Source organism: Ctenopharyngodon idella, chromosome 7 (genome assembly GCF_019924925.1).
Source record: "Ctenopharyngodon idella isolate HZGC_01 chromosome 7, HZGC01, whole genome shotgun sequence".
In the NCBI taxonomy this organism is placed as follows: domain Eukaryota; kingdom Metazoa; phylum Chordata; class Actinopteri; order Cypriniformes; family Xenocyprididae; genus Ctenopharyngodon; species Ctenopharyngodon idella.
In genome coordinates, this window is record NC_067226.1 from 9,070,571 (window position 1) to 9,087,446 (window position 16,876).

Here is a 16,876-nt window from a genome sequence, read left to right on the forward strand (position 1 = left end):
TGAGAGAGAAAAAAAACAAGCCCTAAGTTGCGCATAATAAGAGGCGTAATCACGACCTCAGAGGTGGGAATTATCAAATTTCCTGTAGCACGTAAAAGCAGCATTAGCAACTACTCTGCTGCTAAATCGAGTGTTTTATTTTGTTGTGAACATCGGTCTTGCCAGCGCTCCGCGCCGGTAGACGTCGCAGTTCTCATCAGTTACACGAGAAACGACGTAACAGAACCATCGACGTTCGCCGTATCAGAAATGTGATTGGCTGAGGCAAAAGCCGCCGGTAGAAACTTTGGTTCTGCACTGTATCGATATCCTCGTGCTGCGGTCGGTGTTGAAGTTTCTTCATTTGACAGCACATATTCAGTAAGTTCGACAGACCGCACTGATATTTAGCTTTTCACTGAAATTACAGTGACATCGGTTGGGCTTGATATCCAGTCATGGAGGAAACCGAGGGCGTCGTGCGTATTGTTGAATCTTTAGTGTCTGGCGCCAAATTGCTGTGACAGTAACAAAACAACTCTCTTCTAAAAGTTTTACATTTGTCTGCTCAATTCTACAACTGAACTATCACTGTGTGTGCTGTGAGGTTAGTGAAGTGTTAATGAGTCGATATAGCATAAGAATGACTTCCAATAACTGAATCGTGACTTTGTTTTGCACTGTATATGCACTTTTCATACTTTTAAACCCAGGATGTTTATTATTTTCATAATTTATGAGCCAGTGACACGATTTTTTATTTTATTTTTTGCTGTCGATTTGCTCTGACTGTCTTCCGAAACATACTGCAAAATAAGTGTCTTTTCATTACTCCAATAGTTCGACATTTTTAACAGTTTCAGTCAGATACAGACTAAACAGTGTGAACGTTTCTGCGACAGTACAAATAACGTTACGTGAATATTTAATAAGATAACTAGTGAAGCAGTTTATGATTGGCTTTCTGTTTGTAAACAACTCTGCAACATTCTAGCATGGTTTACAGATCCAATATTGTGGTGACATGAGAGGTTGCTTCTTACAACTGTACATTAAAAATATTAATAAAGCTAAATAATAATAGACTGATCACTTTTAGAATTAGTTTGACATATTAGAAATACATTGTACATTGTTTAATTCATAAATTAATAACATTTTAATTGGATTGTAATATGAAATTGTAATATAAAATGAATATCTGACCATATCACCCCCAAGTAATACCTGCTGTTTGTTTATTGGGTCACTTCAATAATGAAGTGAAGTGACATGAAGGCCAAGAATGGTAACCCATACAGAATTTGTCCTCTGCATTTAACCCATCAAAGTTAGCACACACACATCACAAACCGTTTCCTTTTTTTTTTTTTTTTTTTTTTTTTTTTTTTTTTTTTTTGCCAGCATTGAGAATCGAACCTGTGACCTTCGGGTTACAAGGCTGACTCTCTAATCATTAGGCCACAACTGCTTGTCATAACAATGTTATGTCATAAATGTAGATTTATTGTTCAACTGTAGGTTCTTTATAATGTCCTCCTGTTCAGAAACACAAAAGAGAGGAAAAATGTCTTCTGTCAGCTGATGTATTTTTGTGAATACTGCTGAAAGTAAAATGAAATCTCTCTACAGGATCCTATGCACCATGATTGATCCATTAGAAAATGGCCTGTTTGACATGCCAGATTATGAGCACACAGAGGACGAGACTTTCCCTCCTTTTCCTCCTCCGTCATCGCCTGGCCGGGGGGACCTTGAGGAGGATCCTTTTGGCAATAGAGAGGGTATGTTTCTCCTTCTTAGTCTTCTTAAAATGAACATTTCAGTGGGATTTTTTTCCACTTGCTGCTTTGGCGATGTGAGCTGGTCAAATTCCTCATCCTGCTTTTCCATGCTACATAATCCCTGATATTCATACTCTACATAGTAAAAATGTTTAATCTGTAAATGAAACCCATTTTGTTGTGTGTTCAGGTGAGGAGGATGGAGAAGTGTCAAAACTAGCAGAAGTGCCAGTGGCAAAAAGACGAACGGTGAAGAGGCCTCAGCCGAAACTGGATGCTAACAGGTACTGCACCAGATGGCAGTTATTTGGTAATTAATTATAATTATTTGTTTATTTTAGCAAACAGAGTATGACTGGATTTCTTCAGTATTTACAGTTTCCCTCTCTTCTTTCTTTTAGGTTGATTTCTGAAAAGGGTCTTCCAGCTCTCCGTACCTTATTTGACGATGTAAAGTTCAAAAGCAAAGGACACGAAGTAATGGCTAATCTTTAATTTCGAATTCAGTTGTTTGTGGAATATTGAAAACTCCTGAATTCTTTGTTATATGATTACAGATGCTGTTGTTTTTTTGTGTTTATAAATTAATCAGAGTGATGTATGAATAGTTATCAGTGCTCACCCTCTTCATTCATTTCTGATTCAGACAGAGAATCTGAAACTCCTCATGCAGAAAATGGAGAACTGGGCCCATCGTCTATATCCTAAAATGCAGTTTGAAGAGTTCATTGATAAAGTAGAGAGTCTGGGAAGCAAAAAAGAAGTTCAGGTAAGACTTCTGGCTTTACAGTGCGAATGAAAGAAAATAATTTTATATGGAGGAAAAATCAAGCTCATCTAGGAACCGTTCACACAGAATGTGTTCTTACTTTACATCTGTGCTATTTATTTAATTTTATTTTCATTATCTGTGCTTTTTTCATTTAAAAATTATATTGTTGGCATTATGCCTTTGTTATGACAAGACAGTAGAAGCAGTAATATAAAGTGATAGGAGAGGAGAGAGGGGAATAGAGTAGGGAATAGACGATGAGTTGGGACTCGAACTTGCCTGAAGCACTGTTGTGCAAATGTATGCTATCCAACCAATCTATGCAATTTGAACTGTTACTCTATGCACATATACACTAAACAAATGTCTTAGGCTGTTGTGCCATGTCTTGTTGTTTTTTTCTTTCTCTGTCACACCATGACTGGCACTTTTTTAATATTGGATATGTGATTTAGCAATGGTATATGGGAGTTACCGCACTTCTAAACAATTTCTGTTTGCTTAGCGCAAGAACATCCTGTTGTGAACACCTCCTCAAACAATAATTAATTCAGGAAGAGTTAACCTCATTTAAAAACACTTAATATGTGATATTTTACATCCTTAATAGAAGTTGTCTGCATCCTTTGTTAACGCTGTACTTTGTTTCTCCTTTAGACATGTCTAAAACGAATTCGATTGGACATGCCAATAACACATGAGGACTACGTTGGTAATGATACTTTTCAATTATTGGCAGTCTTACACTACTATTGAAAGCAGAAGGTAAAACTGAAGTTTCACTGACTTCCTACTCCCCTCCAGAGGAAGCTGAGGTTCAAGTACTGGAAGAGTCCGATCCAGCTGGAGACGGAGGTTTCCCTGAAGATCCGTTTGTCCATTCTACTCCTGCTCCAGCCTCTCTCACTGAGGAACAGCAGCGGCGCATAGAGCCTCAACAAACAGCTGGCTCTGGAGAGGAGACTTGCGAAGCAGAAACAGTTGGGTGTGTGGAGTCATTTGATATCATATCATGGCATGACGTCATCGTCATCATATAATATAAGGGTGTTTGTTATGATCAGAATGCAAGTTATTTCATTTGCCTCTAGTCCTGGGAAAAAACTGGGTCCACTAATACATTTATATTAATTTTAAGATTCAGCTGCTTCTGTCTCATTTTTGTTTCACTTTTTTTTATTTTTTTATTTCCCAGAATCTTCTCAGAATTTCATCCAGGGAGATGCAGATGAACCGTCCACCAGTTCTTCAGGACAGAACATCAGTCAAGAGAATGAGGGCATTTTCAATCAGAGTACCTCAAATCAAACTCCCCTCAAACAAAAGCCAGCTGTACTTCAGAATTCCCCTTTATATGATAATGAGTGTGCCAGCCCTGTTCCAAATGGCATAGTTGATGATGATGATGATGATAGCAATTGAACCAATCCCGCCTGTTTGTACAAAGAAGACTACAAATAAATTGAGGGTGTTTGGGGGAGTAGCAGCTGAATCAGTTGAGCTTTTTTACATTTTAAAATCTTCCCAGTCATATGCCAAACATTTTCTGCAGCTCATTGGCATGTTTTGTAATGCCATCCCAGGGATTGATCACCTCTAATGGTCTTTCACACACATTATTTAGTTCAGCTTGCATTTTGTTGTATTATCTTTTATCCTCTGTGAGGATTTTGAAATATTGTACTTACATTCAAAACATTTTCCATAGTCTCTTCCTCAGGTTTACAGGGAATCACATTCCCTTTTTGCAGATGATTATTACCATTTCCTTTATTGTTAGCTGTAGTTTATTAAAAAGTCCTAATATATGTAAGCACGCAATAATGCAGGACTAAAGGGGGTCATCGCAAAACAAGTGTTATTGTTAGTTATGTTGGACAGTTCAGTGTTTCAGTGTCAATTTTTGTTTTGATTTTCTTAATAAAAATGTTGATGTAGCACACCCTTGATGTATGATGTATTTATGCAGTTCTATATTTTGAAGTGAGATTCAAGGCTTGAATACACTACACAACATTTGAAATCTAATCAGATTTTAAAACACAAAAAAAATCATACACTTGACTAAATGGTTAAAGAGGAAAAACTGCATCATGCACTAAATGACTGAGGGTCAAACACTACCAGACTTTCAAGTTGTTCTGTGCACAGCAAACTCATGCAGAAATGTGCATCTTGTTGTCAGGAGAGGCGTGATAAATGAAAATGTTTTCAAAAATTGGCTCGAAATATTAAATGTGTTTGATATCCACCGACTGGATGGATTCAGTCTGAAGCTAAAAAACAAAAAAATCTCAAGTCTGCGCACATCAAAAAAAGTTTACATACATCATATACTGCATGATTTTCTGTGAGATCTGTCAACTATACAGACAGGTTGACAACTGGCTTCAACTCCAAATCTGGGCAAAAGTTATGTAGTGTATTCTAGCCTTTACTGGAGATAACTAACATAGACAAGGCTTAAGTTAGTCTTAGACTAAAATGCATGTTTGAGCTGTTGTAACTGAAAGCAACTTGCACTGACATATGTTAAAATATGTCAGTGTCATTGTTTTGTCTAAAGATGCACACCAGTAATGTGTTTTTCTAGTGAAAGTTTATAAAAGCTACTTAAATGCCTTAATTGAACTAAGGCCTAATCCTGGCTTAGGCTAAACCCTGTCTGTGAAACCAGGCCATAGTGTCTCACACTTTGATTCTGTAGCAACAAAGGAGAAAATAAATATGGACCATGAAACATTACTGACATACAAAAATACATTTTATTTAAATAAAAATAAAAAAATATTAAAATGGAAAGCATTAAAAATGCAAACATCTTGGAAGTCTATAAGCCTACTTCAAAAATATAATAGGTTATCATTTTCATTGCCTCAGACTGGTTTACAGATGTGCTTAACAGATTTCATGTAGAAAAAAGCCTGTGTAAATTGCATGGTATTTGTGATCTTATTCTAGGTTATTTATTAGTCATTTTGAGAAATAATCTCAAATCAAATTGTATCAGGAAGACCCAATGTTTTCCCTTATGAAATCAAGTATTAGACAATGCAAAGGAGCCAGGGTTCATAAATCCTGAGTAGGTATAACTCTAGTTATTTCACATCTGGACACTTCATGGCAGGCCTAAATCTAGCAAATATTACAAAACCATCCCTAAAGCTTTCTGTGTAGAGTATTGTGTCTAGTCAATTGTAGTAACAGCAGTATAAAGCTAAGAAGATGCAGTAGAAGTCTGTTCCTCTGAATTTCTGATTTGGCATAAAGACAGATCCAGCAGGGCAAGTTCACTGATCTCCTGTAACAGGACATAGAGGTTTGGTGTTCTGCTCTGCCTGAACTTCCTCTCCTCCCTGCTCAGTTTGGGCTTCCTCCCTTTCTCTTCCTCTGCCTGGAGAGAGGCCTCTTCTGCCCAGCGCACGACTTCCTGAACCAGCTCAGACCGACCTCGACCAGCTGGCTGGGACTCAGGTTGCGCAGCGCAATGGGGCTTGTTGCTGATAAGCTGCAGACACAAGCCGTCGGCATGGCAACGAGACGGTTCTACAGAGATACGGACCTGCGGAGGAAGACAGACACAAAAAGAACAAAGAAAAAAATGAGGTCAGAGGATATAACAAGCAAATATCTATGACAGTCCAAATAAATGTACCACATACAATGTGATTTTTCGTCGTTTACTGGGAATTTACTTACTGTAACGTGGTCGAAGAGGTGAAAGGTATGAGTTCCAGTGCTGGTGCAGGTGTTGATCCTGTCAGGGTATCTCTGTAATATCCCAGTCTTCCACTCACATCTTCCATTTCCATCAACACTGACCACCTGACCCTCTCGATCCTTAAGGTACACGGCTCCCTTCACACCATACCTGTGTGAACAGGTTACAGAAGTGTTACAGCAGCTTGACATCAAACATCATGTCCAACATATATTTAATAGCTATTTTTGGTGTACACTACCATTCAAAAGTTTGGGGTCAGTAAGATTTTTTAATACATTTATTCAGGATGCATTAAAATGATCAAAAGTGACAGAGAAGACTTTTACATTGTTACAAAAGATTTACTATTTCAAATCAATGTTGTTCTGTTAAACTTACCATTCATCAAAGGATCCTGACAAAAATGTATCAGTTTCCACAAAAATATTAAGCAGCACAACTGTTTTCAACACTGATATTAATAAGAAATGTTTTTTGAGCAGCAAATCAGCATATTAGACTGATTTCTGAAGAATCATGTGACACTGAAGACTGGAGTAATGATGCTGAAAATTCAACTTTGCCATCACAGGAATAAATTACATTTTAAAATATATTACAATAGAAAACATTTTAAATTGTAACAATATCACCATGCTGTTTCTGATCACATTAATGCAGCCTTGGTGAGCATAAGAGACTTATTTCAGAAAAGTTCTACCCATTCCAAACTTTTGAATGATGTTGTATAATTTAATATTATTTTTTGTTTAACGTTTTGTCTAAACCATGTTCAAAACAAAGTAATGTTCCATAAGCATTACTGTGGTACGAAGGCAAGAAAACCATTAGCTCGGATGGCGTAGATCACAGCATCAGCCACACAGCGCTCATCTGTGCTGGAGTCTTTGTCTCTGAAGTAGAGGCACTGGAAGAGCTCCGTGGACTGCTTCTGTGCGTGCTGCGCTGCCTGTCACACAAACAGAGAGTTTGAGAAGTGATTTTCCCAGAAAATCATTAATATTTTACTACTAAAACATTGACACAAAAGCTAATGGCCCCACTTACTCTGTTTTTATTGTTGATATGTTGAGCCAGCTCCTCAAGTTCTTTGTTACTGTCCAAAGCTTTGCTTAGTGATCCTTCCTTCTCCAGCTGAACGGCAGCCATGAGCAGCCGGTGAACTAATACATCAGCGTAGCGTCTGATTGGAGAGGTAAAGTGAGTGTATCGATCCAGTGCAAGACCTGAAAACAACATGAACAGCACGATTTATACCTCCATCCTTTTAGTTCTAGCAAGCAAAATATACCAAAATGTCACTGTCTATGGAGGTTTTAACCCTCGTGCATTCAAAAAAAAAAGTTACACTTAGGTGCAAAATGGACAAAAATGTCCATGCCAAAAAACTGTCATAGAAATATGATTTATTAATATTTTTTTCCACTTTCACTGATGTCAATTTTTTAACCAGCATCTGTTCTATCCATAGATATCAAACATTCATTAATTTTAAGAACTTTAACCCTTTATACCATAAATGCTGGTTTGTTTACATAATGCCATAGGTGTTTTTTTATGAAAAAAATAAAAATAGTAGTTTATTTTCATAAACTAAATGCTAAGCAGAATTTTTTTTCTTTGCTTATTAGATTCTTGGGTGGGTCAATGAAGAACAACAACATTAATTTTGAGGCATTTATATTTTTTATGTAGTGTCAGATTTTTAAAAAAACTAACACTTAGGTCCATAATGGACAAAAATGTCCATGCCAAAAAACTGTCATAGAAATATGATTTATTAATATTTTTTTCCACTTTCACTGATGTCAATTTTTTAACCAGCATCTGTTCTATCCATAGATATCAAACATTCATTAATTTTAAAAACTTTAACCCTTTAAATGCTGGTTTGTTTACATAATGCCATAGGTGTTTTTTTATGAAAAAAATAAAAATAGTAGTTTATTTTCATAAACTAAATGCTAAGCAGAATTTTTTTTCTTTGCTTATTAGATTCTTGGGTGGGTCAATGAATAACAACAACATTAATTTTGAGGCCATTTATATTTTTTATGTAGTGTCAGATTTTTTACAAAAACTAACACTTAGGTCCATAATGGACAAAAATGTCCATGCCAAAAAACTGTCATAGAAATATTATATATTAATATTTTTTTACACTTTCACTGACTGTTTTTTTTTATCAGCATCTCTTCTATTCATAATTACCAAACATTCATTCATTTTCAGAATTTTAACGCTTTACAAATCGGTTTCTTTACATCCTCGGCTTCTAATGCACCTGTGTGCTCACTGTCAGTGGGCAACACTAGCTTCAGAGCTTCCTCTGCTGAGTAACGTCTCTTCAAACAATGAAATGATCAACCCCTCAAGCACCACATATTTATAGGTTTGGCTGTGAGGACACCTGTGTGAACTCAAACTTTGTATAAAATCTACCAGACTAAAAAAAATCAGCATTTTCTTGTGGTAAAAACTAAAACAATGTGTTTAGGGGCTTCTGAACTTCTACTTCAAATTCAAGCATACCTTTTATCTCCGTACAAAAACAATAACAAGTGAAAAAGTGCAATCAAGGGTTAAGATGCGTGTTTGGACGAAAAAGAAAAACCTCAAGAAAAGAAGAAAGCCTTCTTTGACATTTTTCATAGTTTTCACATGGCCCTATGACCCTGCCAAGGGTGTGACTCATACATGGAGTGTGATTTTTTGATTGCCAGTACGATATAATTTCTTTCAAACTATTTACACACATTAAATTTTCAGTAAACACATGCAAACTACACTCTGACATCCTTACCAACATACCCACACAATTATAGCTGCATTATTTTTCAAATTGACTCTATAATGGACTATAATATGCATAAGCAGAAAACACAAATAAAGCGAGTATTTCTTTTAAATGCCAAATATGAAAATATGGCACAATCTACTAAATAATGGTAAAAATGTAAAATTTGAAGCCTTGCCGATAGAATGAATGCCTATTTGCAAATATTGTATCATTTTATAGTCAAATGGCCCTGGGTTAAAAAAATTGCAGTTTTAATGGGTTTCAATGTGGACATTTTTGTCCTTAAGGTCCTGAGTGTGAGTATTTTTTGTACGAAGGGTAAAATTGATTTTTTGAAGGAAATGAGGGTAAAATATTAAAATTCCAATAAAAATAAACACCTGAGCCAAAATTCATGTAGTTGGCATTAACAAAGGCACACTTATAACAAAAAACTAAACTGAAATGGACAAAAATGTCCATAAGGTTGCACAAGGTTAAATCATGATAGAATTTTTATTCATACTATTTATTGCTATAAGAATAAAAGCTACAACCGATGTTTAACATCTGTAATTTGTAATAATGAGAGAATGAAAAGCATTTACCATAGTGATAGTACTGTTCCTCTGGACAGGCTCCTGTAGAGAAGTAAAGAGCATTAGACATCGCCTGTGTGGCCATCATTCTCAACATCCTGTTCACCAGGGGGTCCTGAGGATCCACAGCGCGCTCCAGAGAATCAGCCAGAGCCCTGTTTGACCTAGTTTAAACAATGCAGACAGACACATGAATATATACATGCATGTATTCTATACTGTTCAAAAGTTTGGGGTCAGTAAGATTTAAAGAAATTAACACTTTTGTTCAGCAATGATGCATTAAACTGATCAAAAGTGACAGTAAAGACATTTATAATGTTACAAAAGATTTCTATTTTAAATAAATGTTGTTCTTTTGAACTTTATACTCATCAAAGAATCCTGAAAAAAAAAGTATCACACTTTCCACAAACATTTTTAGCACCACAACTGTTTTCAATATTGACAATAATAAGAAATGTTTATTGAGCACCAAATCAACATATTAGAATGATTTCTGAAAAAAAAAAAAGAATGATTTCTGAAGCATCATGTGACACTGAAGACTGGAGTAATGGCTGACAAAAATTCATCTTTACCATCATAGGAATAAATTATATTTTAAAATATACTAAAATAGGAAAACAGGTATCTTAAATGGTAATAATATTTTACAAAAGTACTGTTTTATATTTTTCATCAAATAAATAAAACCTTTGTGAGCATAAGAGACTTCTTTCAAAACACTAACATTAACTTTTCAAAACCTTTTTTTTATTTTTTTGTTACCTTGTATCAATACTGAAGCCACGGGCCTTGGCACTGTCGATTAGCTGACTGAAGAACTCCTGTTTGGGTGGTGGGTGATGACGCAGAAGTGCTTGATGTGGAAAGCTTTCCTGTATCTTGCGTGCCACCCAGTGGTTGGCATGGATCATGCACTCTGCCACAGTCTCATGAACCTCCAAAGGCTGTTTAGGCACAAGGGCTGTAATGTTCTTCTCCTCATCCAGCTGAGCCCTAACCTCCACCCCTCCAACTCCAGAGCACCACCCTTATCTCTCTGTGCCCGAAGGTGCCTGGCTACCCTCGTCAGAGTCTCCAGGGCCTGCATGAGCTCAGCTAGTTTTTGGTCCCGCTGTGAACCCTTGAGCTCGGCTAGCTCAGGCACCTCGACCTCATCGCCATTCAGCAGGCTCTGGGCCAGCTCATAGTGAAGCTGATAGGAGGAGCGGATAAGAGTGCGACCGTACCAAACTGTACACACATCCAGAGACTCAGCATCCAGCTCCCACAACACACTCATGGCATATCTGGAACAAATTACATTTCTCATTACTGTCACAGAATACAGACAGAAAATCCACACAGATTTAGGTGGCACATTAGGGTCACTTTCAAAGTCTCAAATAGCAGGGAAAGGTTTGTGTGTTACTCACCGGTCCACTCCTCCAAGGAGGGAGCACAGGTCAGCACTCAACACTGCTGGCAGCATGTCATACCTCCGGTCAGCAAGGTAGTAAGTGGTTGCCCTGCATTTAGAAAGGAGAGCTGATTCAAATCTGGTGGGATTTTAAATCTGGGGGCCTAAACCAAAAATCAACTTGCATTACTGTTCAAAAGTTTAGGGTCATTAAGTTTTTTTTTTTAATGTTTTTGATATAAATCTCTTATGCTCATCAAGGCTGCATTTATTTGATCAAAAATACAGTAATTTAGTGAAATATTATTATAATTTAAAAAGGCCATTTTCTATTTTAGTATATTTTAAAATGTAATTTATTCCTGTGTTGACAGCTGAATTTTCAGCATCATTACTCCAGTCTTTGGAGTCACATGATCCTTCAGAAATCATTCTAATATGCTGATTTGCTGCTGAAGAAACATTTCTATTGCTGTAAACAGTAGTTTGAGGAATTGATAGTTCAAAATGTATTAGCATTTTGCATTAGTATTAAAGAACGTTTTTTTTTACATTATTAATGTCTTTACAGTCACTTTTGATTAATTTAATGCAACCTTGCTAAATAATTAATGTTAAATAATTAATTTCTTTAAAAAAACATACTGACCCCAAACTTACGGTATGTATGCATCTTATTTCATTTTTTTGGATTAGTTACCATAATATTATATGCTATTCAAATATTTACAAATATACATTCACCACAGACATTTGATAATTAACACATTAATCACCAATATTCTTCATTAGTAAGAGTGACAAAAACAGAACATTAAACATTTATATCAATGTGTCATAATTATGTTAAACAATAAAATACTCTTACTATTCCACCACTATGTATTGAATAACTGGCGAATCTCCATACCTGGACCGTGCCTCTAGGTCTGTAAGAGAGCCCTCCCTGACAAAGTGAGTGACATCGGCAATGTGGACACCCAGCTCTAACCGTTTACCCCCAGGCAAAGTCCGTACAGACAAGGTGTCATCCACGTCCTCACAGCCCTTAGGATCGATACTGAACACTAGATGCGTCTCTCTCAGGTCCCGTCGAGAAGACACCTCACTGCTGTCCATCTGCCATGGGTTCTCCTCTGTGTTAACTGGCATCTCTCGCAACTAAAGGGACATTCAAAAACACAGATTTCATGGGAATACACCTTGTACCATTCTGGAGGGTCTACTACTGGGAATTTACTCTTTTAATAGGGCAAAATCACAATTTATACATTTGAAATCACTCAACTCATTGGCTGACACTATGACCTCACCTGTGCCTCTGAGAATGGTGGCACATGGATGCAGTTCTCCACCAGGATGGTCTGAATCTCAGTCTCCAGCTCACCTGCTTTTCCCAGAACCCTCACACAATGGCCATTTGGGTAGACAGAAGTACTCTCCCATGAATCCAGACGCACAATTACTCTTTGGTCCTACACAGAGAAGCATGCCAGATGAATAAGACTTATAGACAGAAAGGTAGTAAAGATGTTATTAAAATAGTCAACGTGACTACAGTGGTTCAACCTTAATTTTATGAAGCTACGAGAATACTTTTTGTGAGCAAAAACAAAACAAAAATAACCACTCTATTCAACAGTTTCTTCCCTTCCCTGCCATTCTCCTATGCTGTTGACATTGTAAACACAGTGTAGAGCTTCCAGGTTCTACGTCAGAATGCCGACTCAGTATTGGCCGACGCAGTTCAAGAGAGCATGCGTGTGATGCTGACGCAGGAGCTGGCCAAAACTGAGCTGGAATATTAACGATGTCTTTACTACCTTTCTGGGCCTTGAAAGTGGTAATTAAATTGCTGTCTATGGAGGAGTCAGAGAGCACTTGGATTTCATCAAAAATATCTTAATTTGTGTTCTGAAGATGAACGAAGGTCTTATGGGTTTGGAATGACATGAGGGTGAGTAATTAATGACAGAAATTTCATTTTTGGGTGAACTAATCCTTTACTTTATAGTTTCTAGTCATTCATTTCTAATTTCAGTAGTGTACTACTAAGTCTACTAAAGGTTTAAAGGGATAGTTCACCCAAAAATGAAAATTCTGTCATCATTTACTCACCCTCAGGTTGCTCCAAACCTGTATAAATTTCTTTGTTCTGTTGAACACAAAGGAATATATTTTGAAGAATGTGGGAAACAATTCTGGGGCACCATTGACTTACATAGTATTTTTTTTTCCTACTATGGAAGTCAATGGTGCCCCAAAGCGGCCTCGTTACAAACTTCTTTCAAAATATCTTCCTTCGTGTTCAGCAGAACAAAGAAATGTATACAGGTTTCGAACAACTTGAGGGCAAGTGAATGATGACATAATTTTCATTTTTGGGTGAACTATCCCTTTAACAAGGTGCGAAACAAAGGGTGTCAACAATGATATAAACATAACAACTTGCTGCACCAAGATCTGCTAATCTAGACTTTATTGTATACCACAATGTGTTTAAAATACTGAATTATATCTCCACCTGCAGTGCCTCAGCCTGCTGTGTGCTGATACGGATTTTAGGTATGCGGTAGTCCCATGGAATAACCAGAATCTTCTGTGAATTTCGGCTCTGAGACTGCACCTCCTCGAGAGGAGGAAATGTCACAACGTAGTCTCTCCAGTTCCTCTGCAGAATACCCACCACCCTGCCTACAGCAAAGAGAGAAGACAGTCAAAAACAGCCACAACTTATACAGCTATCAATCTGCAGGTCCAAAAACCTACTGAAACTTTGGAAATGTTGTCATTTGAACCTGGAAGTTCTTTGAAAAATTAAAACAATGTTAAGATGTAAAATTGTAAAAAAAAAAAAAAAAAAAAAAAAAAAAAAAAATCAATAAAATAGTCACTCAAACACATACTAATTTGTGATTAAAAAAATCTATTAAATTAGCATTTTCAATTGTGGTTTCAGACTTCTGAATCCAAAAGCGTGTGTACAGTATATCCACTGATCTGTCTGCCTGTGCATCAGTCAATCATCACGTTCTGCTCAGAATGTTCTAGACCAGTTGTAATCATCATATAGCTATGGTTACCTGTGGGCAAGGGCTGACTCTGGATGTCCTCCTGTACCCGCTCCTCCCCCTGACCTTCTGTTAGCACCATAGTCCTGCCCTTCCACTCATTACGGGGCAAAAGCTCTATGACAACCATATCTCCATGCACTGCTCGGTTACGGTGCTTCGCTCCACTGATCAGCACATCGCTGTTTAGCTCTAAAAACACAGGATCGCACAGGCAGGGTCAAAGGTAAAAGACCATAAAACTTTCAATAAGAGTGTAAGTAAACTGAAAAATTTGAACAACTGATTAAAGTATGTTGGTAACAACCTGTATTTTTGCTGGCTGAACCCTCATAACGGACAAAGGCTTCATGCTGTGCCCGATGTTTGTTCACGCTGAGGATGCCCTTAAAGGGGAGAAAGTGGGTTGGAATGTAGCCAGCAAAAAGAGATCTGAAAAACAGCATCTCTGAGAGGCACTTACCTGGATGTACCTGCCAGATTTTATACCAGCCTCAAGCACCTCCGCAGGCAGGTGTTCACCGTACACCTTCTCTGCTCCCTCACTCTCTCGCTCTTGAAGGGTCTGAGCAATGGAGTTGTACAGATCATGGGCGGCCTGCAGGTCCGGCCAGAAACTTAACAGGTACTCCTACAGTAGAGTTTACTGGTGTTACTAATGGACAAGTATGTTGGTCTCATTTAATGCACTTAAAACACTACAGATTTGACAGGAAATAAAAGAACATACCTGAGTTGAGATGACATACACTCCGCTGTTTAAGGCACTATATTCTAAAATAGTGTCAGTATCTTCTGTAATCATGACCACTGGCCGGAGTCCAGCCAGATGATTATAGTACCAAACTGCTGCATTGTACACTTTTCTGGAAGAATCAACATCATTTTCAGATAAAAATGACTTTCCCATGAGTGATCAAATATTTTTAGGAAATCTGCAGTTCAGGTCTCTCCTATAGTTCATATGAAGTGTCTATGTGAACATGGAAGCAGCTTCACTTCTCAATAAGGTTTCATCCGCTTTATTTGCATTTTTAAAAATTGTACCGCATGCTTCTATGTTTATTGAAAATCGAAGTGTATGGCACTTTAGAAGTTGACACAAATGAATACTCTATTTCTCTATACACTATTAATACTCTTTTCTCAAAGTACACAATGCATTAAAGAAAGTGTAATACTGGATAGTCAGGACCCACCTCGTATTCCATTTGTCTTGAGACTCACCCTTGTCTCTGGGACAGTAGGAATATTGCTGAAACTCATTTGCAAACAGTACGCAATCGTGGCGAGGATCCTTCAGTAAAGCACGCAGTCTGTTATAGTGCCTGTACAAGACAAAACAAAATGCATCCATAAAATAAACCTTTAAAAATAAATAACCCTTCTAATTTTCCTGAAGGAATTTTCCTTTTTTATTCACACACAACACTAGGAGTGAGTGCTTAAAAATGCACAATGTGTAACAGTAAAATAAAGTAAAACTAATATCAAAAACGATTTTTGAGAAGTTGACCTGCGTCCACGCGTGTGCTGAACAGTCTGGTAGGCTGTCTGGGTCAAAACGATACCCTGCAGCTCCCTGAACTCCAGAATCTCCAGGAAATCCCGAACTACTCCCACATCCGGAACCACATAGTGGGTCACATCACTAGACAGCACCTTCCCAACTGATGGAGCACAAACGGTTGATATTATATTGGAAACCATTATTATTGTGAACACAATATGAAAATTCATCACACATGGAACAAATTAATTGCAGGATGAACTACCGAACAAAAATATTTCTTGTCCATCATTCACCGAAACATCAGTAAATCACAGATGATTATCAGTGTAGTAGGGTAAAGCATAGAATGGTTGCAACTCGTGAACTTATGTTTGTTCAATTGCTAAAAATCTACATTATGTTCATCCTAAACTATTATGGAATGGCAAAGTTCTGACATCATTTAGTCACCAGTAATGTTGGGTAAGTTACTCTAAAAAAGTAATTAATTACTAGTTACTAATTTCATCTTCAACAGTGTGATTACATTACTGTTCAAATGACTCTCTCCAAAAAGTATTTAATTACTTATAACTAATTACTTTCTAAATGCCATATCAACCTCGACTAGTTAATAAATGATACAAGGATGAAACGGCTTTTAATTCTTTCAAATAAATAATATAAAACTACATAAGTTATTCTTATTAACTGACCAAAGTATTTAAAGTGAAAAGGATACATTAAAAAAAAATGCATTTTAACGTTAGACTTTAAATTTTGATGTTAAATCCACTATATAATTGTCCTGGTCACCAGTAATGAGAATTACTGTACAATAATTTAACATTTCCTAAAACTATAGTGAAGTGTAGAAGGTACAGACCTCGTATTTTAAGATGACCTCTTGTTAGCTAGTTCTGTTGGTATACTGATGCGGAAAACAAACTACACATTTCATGTTGTTTTTGATGTTTGACTGTCTCATGCTCCTCTTACCGTTGTGACAGTTCGCTTGACAGAACGAGTTCCCACACGGCACCTGCTGCCTCACATAATGCTCCCGAACCACACGGACCTTTCTACCCTTTGAGCTGTTCAAATGTAAAACCTTCTCGGTTTTGATTATGACCGGATCATCCATAATAAACTACAGTTTGAGGTAACATTCAAAAACATCAGACAAGAGCCTCAATTCTTCTTTGCTGTTTATTAAGATGCGTTTATTATATTCGAATGAATCTGCGCCATCTACTGGACTGGAGGACGCG

At 37.1% G+C, this 16,876-nt stretch overlaps 2 protein-coding genes across 2 annotated transcripts; one reads left to right on the forward strand and one right to left on the reverse strand.

The window, feature by feature from the left end:
- The first annotated feature begins 198 nt into the window (after positions 1-198).
- Positions 199-4,477, forward strand: tipin (timeless interacting protein). Its single transcript, XM_051899707.1, is given in 9 exon segments — positions 199-360; positions 1,612-1,763; positions 1,954-2,047; positions 2,165-2,240; positions 2,410-2,532; positions 3,193-3,247; positions 3,340-3,467; positions 3,469-3,520; positions 3,731-4,477. Coding segments are annotated over 8 exon segments (894 nt in total). The 5' UTR covers positions 199-360; positions 1,612-1,624; the 3' UTR covers positions 3,958-4,477.
- Positions 4,478-5,281: 804 nt separating this feature from the next.
- Positions 5,282-16,869, reverse strand: dis3l (DIS3 like exosome 3'-5' exoribonuclease). The gene is given in 18 exon segments (XM_051899703.1): positions 5,282-6,097; positions 6,235-6,406; positions 7,063-7,208; positions 7,307-7,485; positions 9,647-9,801; positions 10,409-10,649; positions 10,652-10,932; positions 11,059-11,151; positions 11,953-12,203; positions 12,356-12,517; positions 13,567-13,736; positions 14,126-14,305; positions 14,421-14,499; positions 14,577-14,744; positions 14,844-14,979; positions 15,313-15,441; positions 15,630-15,783; positions 16,605-16,869. Coding segments are annotated over 18 exon segments (3,186 nt in total). The 5' UTR covers positions 16,750-16,869; the 3' UTR covers positions 5,282-5,752.
- Positions 16,870-16,876: the final 7 nt, after the last annotated feature.